This window comes from Vicia villosa, linkage group LG1 (assembly GCF_029867415.1).
Source record: "Vicia villosa cultivar HV-30 ecotype Madison, WI linkage group LG1, Vvil1.0, whole genome shotgun sequence".
NCBI lineage: Eukaryota > Viridiplantae > Streptophyta > Magnoliopsida > Fabales > Fabaceae > Vicia > Vicia villosa.
The window spans coordinates 72,583,944-72,601,815 of NC_081180.1; the positions used below are offsets into that span (position 1 = coordinate 72,583,944).

The window sequence follows — 17,872 nt, forward strand, 5'->3', positions numbered from 1 at the left end:
CATGCAACTTATTAAGAAACTCTTCAACCTCATCTACAATGATCTCAGGCTCAACAACATTATCAATTGGTCCATCACAAAAATCAGGTTGAGACAGTATGTGTTGAATGTAAATGTCAACTGTTTGGTGCACCCTGTAAAGGTCTGCAATTTCTAAAGCACCTGTGTCATGAACTAGGGCATTCATCCCAAATTGTGGATCCTTGTAATACATTTTCTCAAAGTCCCTATAACCTAATTCCTTAAAAACACCTACTAACTCAAAATAACTTCACCTATCAGCATCTACTTTCAACTTTTCTACCATGCCCCCTTCATACACACTAAGTTCAACATCAACGAGTTCACCACTATTGTGAATTTTGAGCTCAAGAATTTCGTCCATTCTCACCTAACACATTTCATTAATAATATTTCAAATCCCTCAATCTACCAAAATTTAAACCTACAAAAAGCCCTAAAACTAACAAAACCTTAAATCTTGTTAAACCCTAAATCTAAACAAACCCTAATAACGAGCAGAAAATACTTACCTAGTATAGTGTCTTTGTCTTCAGTCGTCCCTTCTAACATAGTCGCTACGACAATCGCCTTCTTCTTCTTCGCAGTCACCTTTTCTTCTTCTTGTTTCAGACTTAGGTGTTTTTTTGTTTTGATAATACTGAATGGGGTTAACCCTTAAATTATGTTGTACACGTATGCCTTTCACTGCCAATCTGGAATCCACTTATCCACGTCATCATACAATATGGCATCTGGATGCTTTTTTTGAACTTTGACTAACAATTCACTAACGGAAGGACTAACGTGGATATGTTAAGAAACTTAAAGAACCCAAATGACACAAAAAATAATTGAGGGACCAAAGTGAACCAGGGAGTATAGTTAAGGGATCAAAAGGTGTATTATGCCTACATTAATAAAGAAAATAAAAACCATCCATATTTAAAGCTATTTTTCACAAATGTGACAAACAGCATTAACAAACATTCAATGTTACTTCTCTAACCTCTTTAGGTCTTTTATTTGATTGTTCAAGCATTAACAAACATTCAATGTTACTTCTCTAACCTCTTTAGGTCTTTTATTTGATTGTTTAAGCCTAAGTTTGGAATTCTAGAGAAATCACAATATGGACGCACTTTCTGTAAAAGCTACCAATAGGAGCTTCTAAAAATCACGGTGAAAGGGTGTGAAATGTGAGGTGGCAGTGGCCCACCATGTTTCCAAAGGCACTAAAATTCATTTGCCTGTACGTTTTAAATTCAATTAGATTGCTATCGTTATTTGTTCCACTTTTGTAGTCCACTTTCTCAACTTTATTCAAATACGTTCTTAAAACCAAATCAAACCCTAGACTAAACAAAAGAACTAATGATATTCAAATATAAGTATCAAGTTTAAGTAAGCAAATAGAAGATTGGCACGAAATGTAAGATAACATAAAAATATGATGTAGAATGTTCAAAAGAAAATCCATGCAGCTAATAGCATAAATTAAAACAACTCATCACAACAATTATCTTTTTACGCACTATAATTTCATGACATTGATAAGAATCATGTGAATCATGTATAGCAGCTTCACATCCATAATAATTTAATAATTCCATGACATTACGGAGTAGTGATATAATGCTTCACATGTAAAGTATGCTGCTAAATGAATAACAGACTAAATATATGTATAAAAAAAAAACTAAATATATTTATCAAGGAAGTTCAAACTCTAATTCACAACACCAACATGAACACACTAAAAGAAATTCCATTTTTCTTGACAGGGTATTCACTTAGTTTTAAGATAAAAATGATCCCAAATTAAGACACATGACCTTCAAATTCTGGCCATGTCGCTGGAGATAACATTGACACCTGTCACAAATCCTCTAGGTAAATTCATATTCAGGGCAGCTAGCTCTCTAGCATACCAAATAAATCAAATATTTTATAGTTCAGATGTGAAGAATCTGATGAAACTGATGAGAGGGCGACCACAAAGTACTTGTATGGGTCCCTAGCATAAAGAGTACAAACTAATAGGTGAAAGAGATCATTTTCTTAAGCCTCCAAGGCCTCTAATAGTACAATAAAAGACAGAAAATGGCATTGAATATTAGATAAATTAAGCATGCGACCAACTCTAGTGCCTTTGAATTACTAGATACCAATGCCCCACCCAGTAAATGATCAATGACATGCAAACTATAACCATAAATTATGTTCAAGCGCAAGCACAAGCACAACAAATGATCAAAGATAGAAGGGTTTGTTAGGAAAGGATTACTACTGGACTTTTTTTCTTTTTCCCCATACAACTCCCTTCTTTTCTCTGCTTCTACAAAGCATACTTGTCATGAACCAAAGTAATAATAATAAATAAAAAAAGCCGAGCCAATCAAGACTAGTGCTAGTCTATCCTTGCATAGTCTTTTCTTGAACGAGATGAGGGCGGTATGTTTGAGATAGGAGGAATGCTTGAGATAGGAGGATTCATTCTTCGCCCTAAAATATATACCAGCCAAGTTAGATTGATACAGATACATCATATATTACTATACATAAATTTTTACAAGCATCACAAATTAGACAATATGATACTGGATCAGAAAGAAAAAAACATAAAATCCTAATGCTTGGAGTAATATTGGAATTTAGAATGTAATGAAATCAAAACAAAATAACAAAATTAAATAAAAGGAAAACAAAGGATGTATGGATGGCAGTTAATAATATGTACCCCATGTCATACTGCCGGTGAATGAGGCATTCCTGGGAGAACGAGGGCCCACATTGCTGAAACCAGAAGGAGCCTGAATCTTAATTTGATTCCAGTCACTACCCTGAGGAGGTCTACCATGTGTAAATCTTGGAACAGATTGGTGTCCAAAACGGCTTGGAGAATTTTGTAAAACATGCGGCATGAGATGAAAAGGCTTTGAGATAGAAGGTATATATGCTGCTTGGTGATCATGTGTTGGGGGGCTACCCATCTCAACATTAGAAAATGTTTGACCAGGTCCATTTAGTCTGTATCACAGTAAAAGACAGAATAGGTGATCAATGACAGTAAAATAAGGATTTTCAGAATTTAACTAGAGAGAAAATATAAGGGAAGGGAAATATTCCATAAAATTTTATTTCCACCACGTGTTAATAAAAGAAAGCTCATAGATTGTAATAATATCCATGTCATAGTTATATACTATAAGTCAATTTTAATAAATAAGGAAAATGCCTTCACAAGTTCTGTATGCTAATAAAGGAAAATCAATTTTATTTTCCCCGATTTTAAAAACTAGTAATGCATTAGTATGAACTCAAGCCAAAAAGTAGTCATATTTGGTGGACCAAAATATAAGCAAAATTTATAACTAACTTCAACCTCTTTAACGCTGTGTTTCTCAAAATATCTTTCAATGAAACAAGTTCAAAAAAAAAAATTAAACAAAAAGAAAGGGCCGTTAAGCAAATTACTTCAAAAAACAAATGAATGAAGTTAATTGTTACTCTTAATCTGTTTAATTACTTATTTATCTTTGTTTATCATTGAGCTCGAAGGGAGTAATAAGGAGTCTAATTCATGGGAAAATGAATTATCAGCATATTAAACAAATAAGCAGGCTACGGTCAAGGAAGCGCAAACATGCATGTGGGTGGTTATCACAAGAAGCAAAGATAGAAGCTAAATGCAACAAAAAAAAAATCATCAGCAGACAGCCCACCTCTGCATGGTTATTGGAGAACTTGAGTTGGAGACATGGTCCCTCCTTCCGAATCCAGACCATGGTTCACTGGAACCAAGATTCATACTTCTGCCAAACTCAGTTGTCAAACTTTCATCTGAACCACCTTCTTGCAGAAGTAGTTCATCACTGGAATGAAATTACAATAATTGCAAAGAAAACTAATATCAAAATACATTATTAATTAACTTAAGGAAAATTTCAAAGGCAAAACAATGAGAACTAGAAGATTCAGTCCGGTTTGACTCTGTTCACAACAATCACGGACCAAAATTAAATGAATACTTGAATTCCTCCAGACATAAATTTTAGTTTCTTTCAATTCATTATAGAGAAACAGTATATTTTCTTAACTCTGCCTACTCGCCGTTTTTTACATCTTAACCGCTTATTTAATTCATTCTGCTTGTAGTTTTGTTTTCTTAGGGCATCTCTCTGATGCTAGCAATTTTATATTAATCACCTCCTCATTCTTTTTTAAAATAAAAATAAAGTCATCAGCATAATCAATTACTGTTTAGGAGCCAACTGTGTACCTATAATTAGGGTCCCAATCTCCGGGGTCAGGCAATGAAAAACCGGTCTCCATTTTGTCATGAATCAATTCAGTCGATTGTGAGTTCATATTAGAACCAGGCATAATCATGGATGGAATGTTCTGATTAGCAGATACACTTCCACGCTGCTTCCAGTTTCCAGGATTAATATTTGATTGTAGATATGAGGGTGAACTGCCAGGAGCTTGCGATGTTCCCTCACCTTGACTTAAGCTATCAGGATATTGACCATGCCAATGTGAAGAAAAGGTTGTTTCTTGAGTTTGTGGACTTCCAGAATGTCCCCAATTTTTCCTTCTATTAAACTGGCTAACTGCAGCCGACTTGCCTAAAGGGGATCCATGAGAGGTTCCTCTTGCAGGAGATGTAGGTCCAAAATGTCCCGGCGAACCAACTGAAATCTGACTATATGAACTTGGTGGAGTAAATTGAGATGGACTGGCACCAAGAGGCAAGGGAGCAAAATTCCCACCAGATGGACTTACACCCAGTCCATTCCCCGGTTGGTACTTAACTCTTCTTCGAGCATCAGGACTATTTCCAAGCATTGCCATACCGCCCTGACTGTGCATGTTCATACCAGATGGACCAATAGGTGAATAATAAGCAAACATGTTACTGCTCTCTCCATAACTTCCATAGCTGCTTCCAAGCCCAACATTATCATTATAGCTCCCATGGCTTCCAACACTACCATAACTATTTGCAGGTGGATGTTGCGCCATCTGAAAATGTGGACTACTATAGAGGGAAGCTCTGTTTTTTCCTGCAACCTGCAGGAACAAAATAGTCAACTAGCAAAAAATGGACATCATTATGAATATAGTCAACTAGCAAAAAATGGGTATCATTATTTCAAAAATGAAGGCCATATACGATTGGAACCCAAAAGTAGAGGCACAAATTAATGGAAGACAGGACAATTCGGTAATGAAGTTATTTCTTAGAATTTGGGTTGGACCTAATTTAACCTTACAAAAATGACCTGCAAGGTGAGGATTGCCCCCCACCCCACCCCGGACTTACAATTATATGTCAAGGTCATATCATATCTTATCCAATGTCGGACTCTTAACACACACTCCTCATGCCCAATACATGACATTTAGAGTGAGACCTGAGTGACCTGATTGCGAAAACGACATGTAAGGTGAGGATTGCCCTCACGTATAAACATATGTCTTTTGTAATATATCATCCAATGCCGAACTTTTAACACATACCCCTCACGCCCAGGACTTTTAACATCTAGATAGAGCCTGACCCAAGTATCCCAATAGCAAAAACCTGAAAGGAGGCCCAACGGATCTTGAATAGGTTCTAATACCATCTTAGAATTTGGGTTTGGTCTAACTCAATCACACAATACCGGCTTATAAGGTGAGGATTGCCTCCATTTATGAAGATATGTCCGGGTCATCTCTCATCCATTTACAGAGGAATTGATATTCTTACAGCCTAGTGCCAACCTCCTTCAGAGAAAAAAAATGCTCTCTTCCCATAACCAATTCAATAACTCTACAAGATACCCCATCACTGTATCCTCCACCCTACGTAACAATGTTACAGTATTATAAAACTTCATTTCTTTCACTCTCTCATAAAATCAAAGGTTATTAAAGACATACTTCTATGTGTTGAATAATTCACTGTCAGGAAAATATCGATGGTGATATGCAATGAAATATAGCTGGTGGATTTTAACTAAAATGTTTCTGAATTGAGTTGAATACAAAATGAATTTGTGTTACACGTCCCTCTAGTTTCTAATCTGATCTCAGGTTGAAATTTCAGCTAGGGAATCTAGCATCCTTCCAGAGGCAAGTCACTCACTTGAAAACCCTCAATATAATTAAAACCAACACAAGTTTAATATCTGAACTACTAACAAGGTTGCCTTGTAACATATGTTTGAAGTGCATTTCCAGTTAATAAAAAAACTGCATGTGTAATCCTTACTTTGTTGCCCTAGCTAACAGTATGTGGTAGAGAGCATGTAATTGTTGAACATATTCTCAAAATATGTGGCGCTTCAAAGGGAAACCCCTTTGCTGAGACAAAAGCTTGGAAACAACGGATCATCCCCTACAACATGTGCCAGAAGTCCATACCATTCTGGGAATCAAACTTGTGACAGGGTTTGATACCATATGTCGAATTGGATGCTTATCTAGACCTAAAGCTAATTTTAATGTTTAGGGCAACCACCTTAAAGTCTAAAGCTAATATTTAATGTTTAGGGCCCAACTTTTTTTATGTAAGCACATCAGCAAGCACTGTAGTTTGATCTAACTCAAACCCCATGTAGGCCTTGCCAAGTAGAATGTAGGCCCACACCCAGCATCTAGAGGCACGTTTTTCAAAAATCTGCTATTTGTTAGAATTTGGATTGCCTTCATCACATTCACAACTCTATTCATATTAGCGGCGGCATAACTGAGTATATGAAGCTACTCCTGCTTTAAGGGCATTAACTGTGTACTTATCTGGTTAGAGCATAAAATTTGAATATATCAACGAAAAATAAATTCTCTAAAGCCATCACAAGAATTTGTTAGCTCTTAACAAGGCTTTGTTGGTCTTCTTTCCTTATGAATCCAGTTTTAGGTTAGACTATGCGCCGGTTAGGACCGAACTAGAAAAGATTGGGTAGAACACAAATAATATTGAACTGAGGAAGAAGACTGATATATTGCTCAAGTTCGAAACAACAATCAGTACAATTCATTAAAATACATTGGATGGAGCTTAACTCTAAGGGATAATGGAAATGTAAATACTAATGAAAACAAAATAGGGAAGATCCCTCCAGCTAAACCCTGCACCACCAATCATACCGGTGAATTTTTGCCTGCCGCATTTTTTTATTTTCCTTCCCTTAGTCATTAACTTTTTTGTCCTACGATACCTGCATCTCCTCTCTCTCCAATCTTAGTTTTTCCATGCGTACAGTGAACTCTTGCCTGCCTCATTTTTTAATCTTCATTCCTTTAGTCTTTCATTTTTTTTTATCTTTCTTCCTTTATTGCCGTTTTTATTCCTTCTCCATTACCCTCTCACATTTCCTTTTTTGTCTCTTCTATTATATACTTGCAATATGGGTCTAGCAATGCCCATCTTAGGTACAAATGTCATTTTCTCTATGAAGTCCTTTAAATGTGTTCTTGTCCTTTTTAAGCTAAAAAAATCATCCCTATACTTGAGATGAAGACAGTAACAGTTACAGTCGTCGAAGACTCACATTTGGTGATAGGCCAGCAGCAAACCAGTGCCCTCCACCTTTATGATTATCAACCTTGATATTTTGAACTACAGGCTAAAAAGTCACAGAAAAATTTAGATGAATATTAGTAGGTCATGAAGAGAATAAAATCCATTGATGGATCAAATAACTTAATGCAATAGCAGAAAAATAACACCAAAATAAAATAGACTGATTAAATAATATAAAAATGACATCCAAATAAAATAGACTGATTAAAAAACTAGAAGAGAACAAGAGAAGCATATGCGGACGGACTCGGTATTTACAAATATAATAAATACAGATGTAATTTTCCTAAATATCATATTTATATGATACATTGAACCTAAACATTCCCACTGAACCTAGACACATATAAATGTGTTTATTACACAGCCGATATATAGAAAATTATTCAAAAGCAGATTAGGCAGTAACAATAACAAATAACAAATTTTATACTTCTGAGACATGCAGCCTAAACATCACTTTTACTGGAGAAATGAAACATTTCCAATAACAATTTAAAGGACATTCAGTACTGAATAGAATCCATTGATTGATCAAATAACTTAATGGAATGGCTGAAAAATAACATCCAAATAAAAAAGACAGATAAAATTATAGAAAAATAGCATCCAAATAAAATATACAGATTAAATAAAATGAGAATAAGAGAATCATATGCTGATGGATTCAGTATTTACAAATATAATAAATACAGAGATGTAATCTTCCTAATTGTCATATTTTAACGATACATTGAACCTAAACATTCCTACTGAAACTACTAGACACACATACATGTTTCTTACACATCTGAGATACAGAAAATTATTCAAAAGCAGATTAGGCAACAACAGTAACAAATAACAAATCACAAATCACATACATCGGAGTGAATATGAAGCATTTCCAAAAAAAATTTAGGCAATATGAAGCATTTCCAATAACAATTTAGGCAAGAGTGATTATGAAGCATTTCCAATAACAATTTAAAGGACAGTCAATATTGAATAAATAGTTTAAGCTAATTACAAGAGTGAATATGCTTTAGAAATGAGATTTACTTACAATATGAGGGGTCTCGGGGGATGGTCTGTAAGGGTGAGTAAAAGGTTCCCCAGTTACAAAAGGGTGTTTGGAAGCCTGCAGGAAAACAAACAACAATTGGATAATTATTAAACTTTGAGTGAACACAAGCCAAACTTTAACTTGAAAGATGGGTCAGCGCAGACAAGACATAACCAACTACCTGGAAGGGAGACCAGCGTTTTGCAGGGTCAAATTCAACAAGCCCTCTCAAAAAGTCAATAAGAGCCAATCGTATTTGACTTTCTATAACACAAGTGCAATTCAAACAGCATTAATCAGTGACACATGAATTGAATATGGAAACGAACATGCAAACAAAACAAAATAGAATAACCCTGTTGAGGAGAAATTTCAATCCTTCACAGGAAGCTAACCTTTGGCAATATCTTCCTTAGCTAGGTTTTTCCTGTAGGGGTAGTTTGAAACAATTGCTTCAAGATTCATATGTTTAAAATACTCTTTTCCAATTGATGGCTTCTTCAAATCTCTCTGAACAGGAACCAGAAATATGATATTAATCATGTAATATTTATAAAGAAACCAAAAGGACAAAACAATATGTGGAGATGCAACAATTTTCATATGGGAGAAATATCCTAGAGCAAAATCTGTAACAAAAAACTTACAGCTTCATATTCTTCCTCTGTCAATGCTTGATAAACACTTCCATTTTTGGAACCCTCACTGATTTCTATGTTCTGGAGACTCCCGATACACTTAAAGAATTTACTAGTGTTTTTAGCGTCACGTAGTACATAATCAGGTGGTTGTCCTCTACAATATATTCACAACATATTTAGCATCATTAGTCAACTAATATGTAGATGATAGCTAGATCAAATATTTTAGTTTCATATTCAAAATCTGATAGCAATCCAATGTCAGAGAGAGAGAGAGAGAGAGAGGGGGGGGGGGGGGGGGGGGGGGGGGGGATTGAGAGGTCAAAAGTTTGGCGAGATAGAGAGAGGAAGTGAGAGCCAACTGCATGGCTTCGACAGAGTTTTCTAGTGTCTAGTTTGGGATTTCTTAATAACAGGCTAGATGGATGATCGCCAATTGTTAACCTAGTATGGAGATGGAAGTAGATGATAACATCTACATTATGATTACAAGGAAAGAGCTTCACAATTTACATAAATTACTTTATTGAGGAAAAGATAATTTGACTTAGCTATATGATCTCTGCCAAGCATTATTTTAATCAGGATTAAAAGAAAGAGCATGTCTCAAATTTACACTTCATTTAAGTGTCTGAGAAAAATGGAGTTCTCTTCTTCCTATCACAGCAGATGTTGAAGCTATAAATGCTTAACAAACCGCTCTGTTTAGACCGCTACTATCTGGCCCATAAGGTGAAGACAATCAAAGCCTACCCTAGATTCTATAGGCGACCTGTTATCGAGCCACCTAGATCACACTTCAGTGATCGCTATTGAGGAGGTATTGTGAGCCCCACACAATAAGCTGAAAGCAACTCTCACCATACAAATCGATTTTGTGGGGTTCAGTTAGTCCCTCCCAACCCAAAACATAAGACGGTGAGGGTAACCATTTTGAAAGAAAAACTTCGTTAAATAAAAATGAAACTTCAATTTATGTTCCATTTGACAATTATTCATCTGGCTGACTTATAAAGTATAATTTAGAATTTAAATTAGCCAGGGCTAAAATATCTTCAAGGTGGTATCATACTTTTGATATATAAAATGGACAGTCACATGAATAAAATATGTTTCTCCTTGAGAGATAGTAGCATACCCAATTATTTCAATCATCCTTTTCAAAAGATCGAATTCTGAAGCCCCGGGGAATAATGGTAATCCAAGAAATAATTCCGCCACTATGCACCCAAAGGACCACATATCAATAGCTGTTGTGTATCTAATTATGGGTTAAGGGCCAGTATAATTATGAAGCAAAATAACCTGAAAATCAGCTATTAACATCTTCCGAAGAATATATAACAAGAGCACTATGTGTGCCATCAACTTAGACAACAGCATGCTGCTACTTAAATATAGCATCTCTGTATATGCTTCAATTATTTCATTATAGCATACAGAGTATGAGGATAATGTATATCATGTTGTAATGTGAATATAACAAACCTGACACACAAGGTTATAGTAAAACTGGAGCATTAAAGAGTACTGAAGAAAGATTTGCTTTGGCAAATCAACAAATTCATTCCCCACCCCTGAGCAAAATGAAGAAAAACATGGCTCGAGGTGATGGACAGTAGCTCCAGTTGAACAAAAACTGTTCTTTAATGATGCTCCTTCTAAGTCATAGTAGTAAAATATCAAGCAAAAAGTAAATGTAGAAGATTTAATTGTCATAAGATGAAGCTTTGGCAAAATTATTCATTTTTTGACTGATATCATCAGCATAAACCCAAACTATGGCTCACATGCTATAGCACAAAGTTTATCTAAAGAGCACCTGAAAATACAATGCCAACTGCATGCAGCTTATAATGTAAAAAAATGATGAGGCAAGAAAATAAAAGCACTGAAAAATAGAAATAAAAAAGCCTGCAAAGGAAGGAATCAAGCTATCAGCTACTAATTTCATGGGTTAGGATACTGATATCCAAGAAGAACCTCAGGAGACCTATAGTATCGACTCTGCACAAAAAACAGGTAATACATATAATGTAAGTACCAGATAATTATAACTAAAACAGGAGTTTTCATAAAATTCTACTTTTGACAGTGAATGTATACCTGAATATAGGAATATACAGTGCGGTTTTCCATGCATGCGGATCCGAAGTCAATAATCTTTATTTCTGCTGGCTTCACACTGATGTGCACAAAACAAAGTTAAATAAAATCTCAAAATGAAATAGCTGCAGCATACATGGAAAGTTAACAAAAATAGCTGCAGCATACAGTTCTTTATGAGCATCTTCATGTAAGAAACCAACCTCGCACATAAAAGAATGTTTTCTGGCTTCAGATCACAATGAATAATGCCAGCATCTTTTAAGAGAGCCAGTCCACATAAAATCTTAAAACATAAGTTTAAGAAAATAGATTATGATGAGATAAGATATCAAAACCAACAAAAAAGGACTGAACAGCTTGGCCATACAGAACTGGCATACCTGCTTAGAGAACAGCTGAACAATACCAAGTGACAATCCCCTAAAATGATTCATTTTGATAAGCTCATACCTGTATACTATATAATGTCAATACCAAAATATGCAAGAGGGACAGACAACAATTCTAGGGTAGCATCATTGCATAATTCATCCAAGATTTTTAGTTCATTCGAACTTGAACGTTTTCCAAGTTTTGATACATTCACATTGATCAAAGTCAGACAAATATCAAACAGAAAAGAAGTTAACAACTTACAGGTTTGTGTCCAGCAGTTCAAAGCATATGCACAAATGCCGTTGATATACAAAATAATCAAATATACGAACAATGTGATGCTTATCCTCAGGATCGTACTTCTTATTTAACTACAGGAAAAGAAAGGGAAAAAAAGTGTGTCTTCCTGAGAACCTTCTCATAGTTGCATCTTAATAATGATAATAATATTAATAATAACAACAAAAGCTTACCGTTGTTAAAATAGTTACTTCAACCAGCGCCTGTTGATAGTATGCAGGTTGATTTTTAATGATCTTCACAGCAACAAAACTGTTGGTATCTGAATCCCAGCATTTGGCCACTTGTCCAAATGTCCCGTGACCAAGGAGATCTTTGACAGTATATCTAAATCATAACAGAATGTAAATTATATGAAGACGTAGAGATTTTTCCGTTATTGCGACACATTTGGTGTCCCCATAAAATCAACAGGTGTTGATATTCTTTAAGCATATATAATTATTACATAGAATGAAGAAACAAAACATGAATGACTAACCTTCTACTTTTCTCTACATGGATCAAGACCAAATTCACTGTCAGAATAAGATCTGAGTTTAGATTATCATAGCCATCATTAAGCACTCCAGTAGATGGGCTGGTCAAAAATCTCTTTGGATTTAGATCTTCGGAATATTTAAACTGTGGATTGCATATTTGGTATGTTTCAACTATTTCCTTGGTCAATCTTGCCACCAACTGCAAATTAGAAGTTGAGCACCAGTTGAAACTTGTCAGTACTCTAAGCTCCAAACAGTCACATAAATGAGAACAGCAAAACTAGCCATCTCATATTAAAGTTATGCTAGTTACATGTTCATGTATTTAGAAATAAAAATTAGAGATAGCAGTGATCTATCTATCTGTCTACCTATATTTGTGTGTGCGCGTGCGCATATCAGCATTTACTTAGTTCCTAGAAAGACTATTCTAGCGAGTATATCTTCTAATTGAGATCCAGTTAGAGCATGCTTTAGTTGCCAACAGAGCTTTCAAGTAAATCACATCATCAGCACATCAACACGCAAAGAAAGTAAAACCTACAAATAACTCCGCCCAACTGTATGTATCTCATCCTCCACATCAACGCACAAACCAAAAGGTGAGCCAGAGCTTTAAAGAAAAGTCTGGGAACTAAAACAGAGCTCAGACAGGTAACAGAGGACTTGGAAGAAAGTGCCAATTCAATATAGGAATGAATGGTAGAAAAGGGATAAGTACAAATGTATTTCTTTGCAGAGTCCAAACATGTTTTGTTTTAAAATTTGCATTTGATGGTCATTACCCAAAGTAAAGGTTGATTCTACGTATGTTGTCAATAGCGCGCTAGAGGAATATTGTAGCAGTAGTAGGGTTCGGCGGATGCTTTTGGCATGTGAGTCGCCGTCAGCAATAGCAGTTGTAGCTACCGCTAATTTTTTGTATTTTAGATTCTATTCTATAACTATTAAGTATGATGGTCTCTTTAAATTTGTGTATTTTCTATTTTGATGTATTTACATTTTTACTTTGTACACGAAGTTATTAACTTATTAGTCTTTGCAATCGCGGCTATCCTGCCAGAGCATTTTAGGGGGTTGGTGCCTTGGTGGTATGCAGCACTGTCTGAGATAAACAACATAGCATTCTGCTTAGATAGCTTCTTTATCCCTCTATCACTGATTCAGTACTTCAACGTCTGCAATGAAACTACCAAGTCTTCATAAATAATCCTGCTTAAGTCCATCCATTTTCACAGCATTCAACACAGTTATGACAATCAGATTGATTTAAACTCCGATCCCAGTGTGAAGCCTCCTAAAAAAGAAAAAGTACCAACCTAGGTAACCCTGAGCTAGAGCACCTACAGGACTTTTGTTTCTCAATAAACCTTCTTACACTTGCTTTCTAGCCAAATTAATAACATCAATTCCTTATGCATGAATGGTTCTACTATACTATCTAAGGTATCATGGGTTATTGGCTCCGGTACTTTTACTAATAATATGAGATTCCATTCCCTGTGTCACTTTGTTGTATTACCCCACTTTAGGTAGAACATTACTTGAGCAACCGTGCCTTACATGATAATTTGGGTACCTCCCGACAACATTAAACTACAAATTGGCCATTAGCCTCTAATCCAATTCAACCAGATAAGACAACATCAAAATCAAATAAACCAGAACATCACGAAAGAGAGACTGAATAGTTAATTGACATATGGATTGATTACAACGTCAAATGCTTCTCTGAGACATCAACTGAAAAAGCATTGACTAAGGCTATGTTTGGGAGTTTGGAGGGGAAGGGAGGGGAGGACTTTGAAAAATAGGAGAAATTGGGTGAAAATGATAAAAAGATTTTGGGTAGGAGGGTTTTGGAGGGTTTGAGTTTATTCATAACACCAAAAACCCCATAAAATGGGGGAACTAAAAAATTGTATTGAAGGAGGGTTTTGGAGGGTTTTGAAGGGCTTACATAAATTTTCCAAATATCTTTTAGGTTGTTATACACTTTTGAAAATTAAAAATTTAGTAATTATAATAACTCTTTTATCATTCTAAACAAATTCATTTTTTCAAAAAATGTCAAATATTTTCCTACATTTTTTTTAAATTTTGATTTTGAAAGCCTTCCCCTCCCCTCCCCTCCAAACTCCCAAACATAGCCTAAGGGGATACGAAAAAGTGTTTGATGGATCTTATAAATATCAACCTAGGAATGATAGACATTCATAGATAGGAGTTTTAACTCAATATTGGGATTATTATTTACCACGGATAGTAGTTTTTACTTTTATATTTTTTGGCCATCCAACATTGACAACATTCATTTGAAGAAATCTCTCCGACCAAGTCCTCAAACCGGATTACCTCCAAGAGAACTCTCATCTCACACACAAAAATAAAAAAGAACACCTTTTGAAGCAAAAAAATCCTTCACAATACACAGAAGCATTTCCTAAAACACAAACTAATTCCAAATAACACACTAATTCAATAACAACACAAAAAAAAAATAAACTTACAGGCTTCCTAGCAACAGCACGATACTTTGAGGACTTTCCAGCAGCATTAACTCGTTTATCTTCTTTCTGTTGCTGGTCTTCAACCAGCGGCACAAAAGGAGCAAAAGCAAACTCCCTGGGACACCATCCTGAGGAAGAGGAAGACGACGCCGTTTCAACAATCGTATCTCTGGACTGAGTCTGCTCCGCTTCACTACTACAACTACTACTACCTCCAGGTCTAACCTCATCCATCACCCAAACAGCAAAAGAAACAGACCCAACCAGACCCTAATTTTCAATTCCAACAACTCACAAAATTCCCTGTTCAAATTCCAATTCAACTTCCATTACTATTACTCATAACATAAATTAAACAAAAAAATATATATATAGTGAAGAAACTAACCCCGATTTTTGCAAAAACTACGCTACGATTCTGAGGTATTCACCGACGGATTTTAATCCCATCGTGAAATTGAACCTCCAGAATCATCGTACGGTCAGGAAAAACCTGAGATCCATCGATGACCGGAGATTGAATTGATGGCGATGACGATGATGATGACGGTGGTGTTGGTGGTGGTAAATTTTTTTTATTTTTTATTTCTTTTTTTCTTTGGGAATGAGTTGAATCGGAGGGAGGAAAATGGAAGGAAAAGAAAGATGAATTTTCGAGGGGATTAGTGAGAGAAAAAAAAAAGAACGGAAAGCGATTGGGATATTTGATTTTTTTCTATAAATAAAATAAAAATGAAAAGAAAATATTTATTTATTACTATACCGTTGGTTTTTGCTTAGAGAGAAAAAGAGGAGACAGTGAATGCAATGAGTTTGGTCTTTGACGGATGGTCTGGGAGGTTGGCACGGCCCGTCACGCCGTCTTCGTTCGCAGTTTGGTCAAGATGGAATAATTCCAATATATGTTTATATTTATATTTGTATGCATTAGATAAAAAAATGTACTACAGTATCTATTTATTTTTTTAACGAAAAAGTGTATGTATTTGGTCAAAAATTCCAATCAAATGCATCTATTTATAATATTAAAAAGAGAAATATAAAAAAAATAAATGTTTTTGGAAAAACTTATGGTCCAACGTCAGAGTCTGATTCTGGTCCGTTTCCTTTTTCCAACGTAAGAGTCTGGGTTCTTGGTCCATTTTCCTTTTTCCAACAGCTAACAACTCATGACAGAGTCTGGGTTCTTGGTCTCATTTTCCTTTTCTCAATATCTAAAGTCAGAGCCTGACTTCAGTCGTTAAATGGTTCTTGGTCCCATTTTCCTTTTTCCAATATTTAAAGACAGAGTCTGACTTCAGTCGTTAAATACTTTGGCACACATAACAACTCTTTCTTCTTCCTCAATTGAATTGTCTTTTTCAAATGGAACCCAAGTATCAATCCAATTAGTCATTCCTATCACACATTTCCATTTTCAATTTTCTTTTGTAGAATGGTCATTCTCCTTTTCCAACCTATCTAATTCATTGGATTGGATTCTTCAGCAAACCTCATTCTTCTCATTCTTGCAAAGCATCTTTATTTACACGAACTTTAATTTGTAGCTTCAATTTTTCATAAATTTACATCTCAATAGTTTAACCATTGATAGTTTTTTTTTTTCTTAAAAAATTTGTAGTGTGGATATAAGGTATAACATGTAAAAGAAGAATTAGATGATGTTGATTTTGACACTTCACTACAAAACTTAGTTGTTCAAAGATATAAATAAATTAACAAACAAAAATTTGTATATCAGTATTTATATATACTTTTTATTTTTTAGACTTGTGCTTATTGTTTTATTGGTTTTGATTTACTTTTAACTTGTGTTCAAAAACTATGACTTGGGTTGAAAAAATTGATATTGGTTACAAATTTGTGTAACAATGAAGAGTTTTACAACTATGAGATGGGTTGAGAAACTTGAAGCTACAAATATGATATTGGTTACAAATATGTGTAATAATTAAGAGTTTTACTAAACATAATTATTTTTTCTTTTTCAATAGTTATTATTCCTATGTTGTCAGAATTATGCGATTAACATTCATTTAGACTCGCTATATTTTGTATTTATTATTCAATGTGCTATTATTTTTCATACAATGATGAATCACTACTATTTTAATTATCATCTTCAAACTTTTTTAAATTGAACACGTTAATATTAACTTTTAGTTTCAATTATTATAAGAAAATAAAATAGCAATTATATATTTTTTTTAAATATCACATTAAACTTTTTAAATGGAATACGTTAATGTTAACCTTTGCTTTTAAAAAATAGTTAATGTCAGATGACAACATCTTTATTTCTAATAATTCATATTTTATGTGCATTTAAAATATTTATGGAGTTATTATGTTAATTAAACCATTGTTATTAATGTGAAATATTTAACCTATTAATTAAAGTTTGAATATAAAATTTTTAGGATAAAAATAAATTTAATAAAGAATTTAAATATTTTTAACATTCACAAACATGTTATATATATTTACTTTTAAATGATATTAAGACAGGATACAAGTAGAAAAGAGAAGAGATGATTCTTTATATAAGAATTTAAAATAAGTTTATATTAAATCAAATAAATAATTATACATATTTATTTAATTTTTAATTCAAATTATTTTAAAATAATTGATATAGTATAAATTTGACTATTTAAAATTTACTATGATTATAAAGTATTTATCACATGGATTTAGAGTCTTACAAATGTTAACCAAAATCATTACTTTTCATTTTTGTACGAAACATCAAATTAATGACAATTATTTTTGTTCACATTTTCTTTGTCTATTTAATTAGTACACACAAAGTATTTCACCGCATCAAAATAACT

The 17,872-nt window shown here is 34.2% G+C and overlaps 1 protein-coding gene across 1 annotated transcript; it reads right to left on the reverse strand.

Annotated features, from left to right (window-relative positions):
* Nucleotides 1-2,194: 2,194 nt before the first annotated feature.
* LOC131641818 (dual specificity protein kinase YAK1 homolog) lies at nt 2,195-15,872 on the reverse strand. Its single transcript, XM_058912123.1, has 19 exons — nt 15,427-15,872; nt 15,039-15,341; nt 12,528-12,727; nt 12,220-12,373; nt 12,008-12,117; nt 11,752-11,821; nt 11,572-11,654; nt 11,369-11,447; nt 11,229-11,269; nt 10,401-10,523; nt 9,269-9,416; nt 9,017-9,131; nt 8,803-8,885; nt 8,622-8,696; nt 7,545-7,619; nt 4,283-5,076; nt 3,726-3,875; nt 2,741-3,030; nt 2,195-2,505 (listed from the first exon to the last, which is right to left on the reverse strand). The coding sequence occupies exons 2-19, from the start codon at nt 15,270-15,272 to the stop codon at nt 2,411-2,413; spliced, it is 2,919 nt and encodes a 972-aa protein (XP_058768106.1). The 5' UTR covers nt 15,273-15,341; nt 15,427-15,872; the 3' UTR covers nt 2,195-2,410.
* Between the last annotated feature and the right edge of the window lie 2,000 nt (nt 15,873-17,872).

Bases quoted from the DNA above. Each gene is read 5' to 3' on its own strand.
- LOC131641818 (XM_058912123.1), bottom strand. From the start codon at position 15,272: ATGGATGAGGTTAGACCTGGAGGTAGTAGTAGTTGTAGTAGTGAAGCG. The intron at 10,524-11,228 runs GTATCCTAACCC...ACCCATAATTAG, and splicing joins GAGGTTCTTCTTGGATATCA to ATACACAACAGCTATTGATA. The intron at 8,697-8,802 runs GTAGTTGGTTAT...GTTTTCCTGCAG, and splicing joins AACGCTGGTCTCCCTTCCAG to GCTTCCAAACACCCTTTTGT.